At 38.5% G+C, this 5,917-nt stretch overlaps 1 protein-coding gene across 1 annotated transcript in view; it reads left to right on the forward strand.

Annotated features, from left to right (window-relative positions):
• The window catches only part of slc4a11 (solute carrier family 4 member 11), a 157,003-nt gene extending 152,633 nt beyond the window's left edge, over positions 1 to 4,370 (forward strand). The window contains 1 exon segment of the mRNA XM_056470817.1: positions 131 to 4,370. Coding sequence (XP_056326792.1) covers positions 131 to 213 — 83 coding nt within the window. The 3' untranslated portion in view covers positions 214 to 4,370.
• Positions 4,371 to 5,917: the final 1,547 nt, after the last annotated feature.

A 5,917-nucleotide genomic window follows, 5' to 3' on the forward strand; every position in this document is an offset into this window, starting at 1 on the left:
ACCCTTATAAATATATATCAATGTTTTAATATATTAACATAAAAATATATCAAATACTAATACTTTTTTTAAAAATAAATAATAAGATTAAACGTGTTTGATTTTAAAAAGTAATTTGATATTAACATACTTGCACTGTCTCTCAGGAACTGTCTACTGCCCAGGATCATTGATGCTAAGTACCTGGACATTATGGATGCACAGCGCATGTAAACACATGCACACTGAGCCTCTAAGCAAAGGACTCTGGGAATTGTATTTCTGAAATGCAAAACTCTGGGAGGAAAACAAACTGATTCTAATGTTTAACAGCAGGCATTCTGGTGAAGCACTGAACGAGTAAGAGAGAGGGAGAGAGAGAGAAAGAGAGATTAGAAAAGAAGGATATCTGAGGACAGAGCGGGAGAGGGGGAGGACGAGATGTCTGTTCAAAACAGAGTAGAAAGACAGACCGCTGTCTGACTGTTTGACTATTGACCTTGGTCAGTCACTGCTTCTCTCATGATCTGAATAATACACCAAAGCCCACCCCCTTCTCTCTAGTATATTCTGATGTATCCATGCATCACAACGCAGATCAGACACTTGATTTACGACACGTAGGAAACCATTACACATATTGTGCCATGACTAAATTACGCAAGTGTTGTTTACTCTATAGTGTTCTCGACACCAAACACACAAAAGCTGGTTTTTGAACAACAGACTGAACTGAATCTGTAGCAATACCTCTTAATGCTGAACATTGACTTTCTCCCAGTGCACAACCTCACATACACATATATATATAAATATATATAAAGCTATCGTTCGCAAATTTTCCAGCGCATTTGGTACATATCAGTGCAAACGAGTAATAATGAAGTGAGCATGGACCAAAAGAATACACTCACCTTATTAGGAAACTGTGTCTCATAGCAATACAGTGGATTATTAGAGGCTATCAATATTTTAGAGTTTTCTAAAGAGAGTTTCCTTTCGAGGTAATAGACTTCTAGTTTGGATACCCACTGATGTGTTGAGAATGTATCCTAAGCGCTGGGGTTTCAGGGAAAAGGAGAAAAACAAGCAGCATTTCTGTGGACCTTACTCACTGCTGAATGGACTATGACACTTAAGCTTTGCACATCACAAGACACCACAACTGTGTACCTTCTCCAGTCACACACACACACACACACGCACACACGCACACATGCACACACGCACACACACACACACACACACACACACACACACACTTTGAGGCATGATTATAAACAATGCCCAATATAAAAGGCACTTAAACACACACAATCATGTTTCTCCATTTCACAATATATATTTAAAACAGAGAAGGCATGCCTTTTATAAGACATTGAAACTTTTGATTTGTATTCCTATTATGTAATTTGTTGTGTTATTATTAAAAAACTAGTAATAATGGTCAAATGAAGGTATATCCTACTGTGTGAGCCAAATCCCAAATGGCACACTTGCAGTCTTACAAAGGCTGTTGTGTGTGCATGTCTGTCAAGTCTATGAGACTTTTTAATGTGTGTTTTGTTAGCTTTCAGAAAGTTGCTCACAAGCGCCCCCTTTTTATAGCCTCAGTGTGTACATTAGCCACTGGGGTGAGCCTCCAGCATACTTCTAACAACAGTCAAAGTGACACAAATGTGTGAAAAACCGCAAGAGATCATGGTACTATTTGGGATTAGGCATCCATGTACACTTTTAGGCTTGCAGACTTAAAATGGCTGCTGTGTACAGCTGTCAAATCCACAAGACCGTAAGGTGTCTCATTCTTTATTTTAGATTTTGGAAGAGTGCTCGCAAATGGTCCACTATGCACCCTCGATGCACTCTGAGGTGAGCTCTGGACAGATATTTTCCCAGCAGTAAGTGGCATTATAACACAGAAGTGTGGACTCTGCACTTGCCTGTTTAATCCGTAAGACCATGTGTCATTTTAGATTTCAGAAATGAGATTGCAAGTGTCCCCTTTGCAGCCGTTATGTACCCTCGATTTTGCTGAGCCCCATGCAGATTTCTCCTCAACAGTCAGGGGGATCACAGCATGAAAGTGTAGATGTAAATGACGACTGGAAGGGTTTAGGGCATTAACTTTGGTCATAGAGGGCCATTGTCTTGCAGAGTTTAGCTCCTGCCCTAATCAAACACTCATAAAGATGCTAATCATTCTTCCTCAGCAACCATGTCTTCAAGATCACCAGAAAGGCAGGAGTGTTTAATTATGATTGGTGCTAAACTTTTTTGGTCCTCCTGGACCAAAGTTGCCTAACCCTGGTTTAGGATGCCTTTAAGGATTGTTACAATTGTGCAGAATTGTATGGATGCCGTGTGTGCATGTCCATTAAGTCCACAAGACTGTATGGTGTCTCATTCACTTTTAAGCTTTCAGAAATGTGCGAGTGCCCCCTTTACAGCCACCATGCACCTGCAATGTACTCTTCAGCCAAGCCCATGCTTAATACCCTGATATACTTCAAACGAAATCAAAGAACGAACAGAAATGACATCATTTTAAACAAAATCTCGATTACGTAATTGGTGGATGTGTTCTAGAACCCCATCATTGACAACCTAGTACTATCATGTGGTTTTTGTATGGTTCACTTATGGCGATACACTTTTCAGAAGATTGTCAAACCCCCAGTGTACATTCTTTCATTCTGAAGTACGAAAATGCTGGATTTGCAAAAGAAAAAAGCAAATTTGCCATAATTCTTTCAGTTTCTACTTCGCTTGTTCTAATTTGTGCCATTGAATAGATCAGCGCTACTGCCACATGTTTATGAAACTGTTCTTCACTCACAACCACCATCATTGTTGTGTTTAGGAGGTACACACTTGCAGGATGACAGATATTTCTCCTCCCACAGATAAGGGTGCCGGAATATTCTAATGCAGTATATCATCATTTAGCCTTTTCAAACTACTTCTGTCAAAGGACAAATGAAAAAGAACTTTGTTTGAAGTATATCAGGGCCTTTAGGCGAGTTTCACTGCAGATATTTACTCAACTGTCAAAGCGATATTACACCACAAAAATCTGGACTCAGAGGAAGATGGCAAGGGCTTAGGGTGCCATTTGAGATTGAGCCTCATGTGCACTTCTGGTCTTGCAGACTTACAGTAGTCCCCGTGTACACTTGTCAGTTAGGTCCACAAGACCATTGGGTGTCTAATTCACCATTTTAGCTTTCAGAAGGGAACTAGCGAACAACACCTTTTGTGGCCACTATGTGCCACACTGAGCAGACTTCTACTTAACAAAGTGGAATAAATTCACAAAAGAGTGGACTAGTTTTTGGAAGGGTGCATGTGCAGCTATGTGCCTTTGATTTGCACTACTTCTAAGCCCACTACTTCCAAGGTGAGCTCCAAGCATATCTAAAACCCAATCATGGCATGAAACTGTGAGCTCGGAGAAAGACTGGAAGCATTAGGGGCCAATGTGTACAAGTAAGTTAAGTTTGCTGTTTAAGGATCACAAACTTGATGGTCAAAGCTACATTACGGCAAGAATGTGCGGATTTAGAGGAAGACTGCAAGAATTTTGAGTGCCATTTGGGATTGGACCATTGTCATTTATAACTCTTTGTAATCTTTCTGGAAAAAACCCTCTCAGAGATGTCAAGAAATCAGATGATGCGGTTAATGATTTTGACCCATCGCACCAAGTTACATTCCCAAAGAAAGTGAAATAGATGACGCACAAATAAAGAAAGAAACTGGGGGCAAAAAAAAGTGAGCACCTGTGCACTTAATGAAAGGCAATATGAGATTAGAGAAAGCCGAGATCCAGACCATAGGTTGATTTTTGTCATGAAGAGCTTTAAGCCTCGGAAGAAAGATTAGATGTACTATTGAAGAAGATCTGGCAGAACGTAATCAGCATTCCCGTTTCTCTCTCTATCTTCCCTGTAACGTTATCATGGTTATTCTCCTTGAGTCCAGACCTCTGGTGTAAAAACAACCTCCCTTCAGTAATCCCGTGTGTCATTGGACATTTCTCAGTATTTACTGTAATATTGAAGTATTCAACTTTAATTTGTGATCGCTCACACCTGGGTGGGACATGTTGACGAGTTCTGTTCTGTGCTGTTTAAATATTGTTTTGGATTTTTTATTTTCTAATCATGAATGTATAATGTGTAGATTTTTATATAGCACATAAAAAGATCCATTGTCGAATTGATTTTGTCAAACAGATAAGCTAAATTTGTAAACTGCAATATGTAAAAACTAAGGTAAATAAGAGACATGTTTATCGGAAGGATTGTGTGGGTTTAATAGGGGTATGCTATACACTGAAATCTAGATCATTTCAAGCTGATTGCCAAATAAAGAGATATATTGATACCCATCTGTTTCAGCTCTCCTCTGTTTTGCATGTATGTTAGCTAGAGTTGAGTTACCTTGCACTTTTTACAATTACCACTACTTCTTTTTTGTATTAAAGGCATTAGCTGCCCTCTATTGGTCAGGTTTGGTAAAGTGAATAACAGTGTTGTAGATCCTATAGGGATAGGAAGAAAAGTACACACCAATCCCACTTTGCTTTTCGAACTGGCAGAAGCACATTCCTTTTGAGTTTGGTCTTTAGAGACATGAAGGCATCAGACAGTTGGTGCAGATTTGTCGGCTGCACATCCATGATCCAAATTTATCATTCCAGCACATCCCAAAGGTGCTCCATTGAATCAGGTTCTGTTGGACATGGACTTGGTCAGCAACAATACTCACGTAAGAAAATAACCTAAACTGTTGATAGTCACAGTATGGATCCATGATTTCCTGTTGTTTACACCAAATTCTGATCCTATCAAACAAATATTGCAGGAGAAATCAAGATTCATTAGGCCAGGCAACCCTATTATGATCTTTGATTGTCTAGTTTTTTTTGTTTGTTTTTTTTGCAAACCTTAATTGTAAGGAGTGGTAATGCGAGTTACTACTGCTTGTTGAGCCAGTCTGGCCATTCTCCTGACCTCTTACAGATTTTTTTTTTTAATCAACAGAATGGCCTTTCATTGGTTAGTTTCATCTTTCTCATGGCTGTGGCCCAGCTGATCAGAACATCGCAGTATAGATAATCAGTTTCTGAAATACTCAGACCTACCCATCTGGCACTAACAATATGCAACAACAATAAATCACCTTTCTTTCTCACTTTGCTGCTTGAGCAAATCGTCTGGACCACTTTTTAGCTTTTTAGTATCCTTTTTCACCCCATTTGATCAGTTAAATCGATTCACTTCAAATGCAGATAAAAAAACAAAACTAAACAAATAAAGGTCAGACATACTAATGTATAGGGAAAGCCATTTTACCATTTAATCTATTGACCTTTTTCTTCACGTACGAGCCATTGGAATATTTTTTGTTTGACTTCCAGTCTCATTTACAGGGTGTCTTAAAAGCGGGGGTCTTAAAAAGTCTTAAAATGTCTTAAATGTTCAAAATGAAATTTTTGGCCTTAAAAAGTCTTAAATTCACTAAAATATAGTGTTGTGGGTCTTAAATCATTTTAAACAGGTTTTCATTTTGCTTTGCCCAAGTGAAGCTATACTCAGTCGGGCCGACATCCTTCCAGTGACAAACAATACATCTCAATAAAACATTCTTTTTTATATTTAGTTCTTTGTAGCAAAGAAATACAATTCACATCAGCTGTTAGACATGTTTACAGCACATTCCTTAATTAAATTCTCTAATCAGGAAAAAAACTAAAAACATTGAACAAAAACATGAAACATTACACAATTTCCCATGATAATACCAGGCCATTAGGAAAAAAAATCCTTAGTCTTCAACCCTGTATGAGTCTAAAATTTAATTCTTAATCGTCTTAAAAGGGTCGTAAAAAGTCTTAAATTTGACTTGATGAATCCTGCCGAAACCCTGATTT

This window comes from Danio aesculapii, chromosome 13, assembly GCF_903798145.1.
Source record: "Danio aesculapii chromosome 13, fDanAes4.1, whole genome shotgun sequence".
NCBI classification, from domain to species: domain Eukaryota; kingdom Metazoa; phylum Chordata; class Actinopteri; order Cypriniformes; family Danionidae; genus Danio; species Danio aesculapii.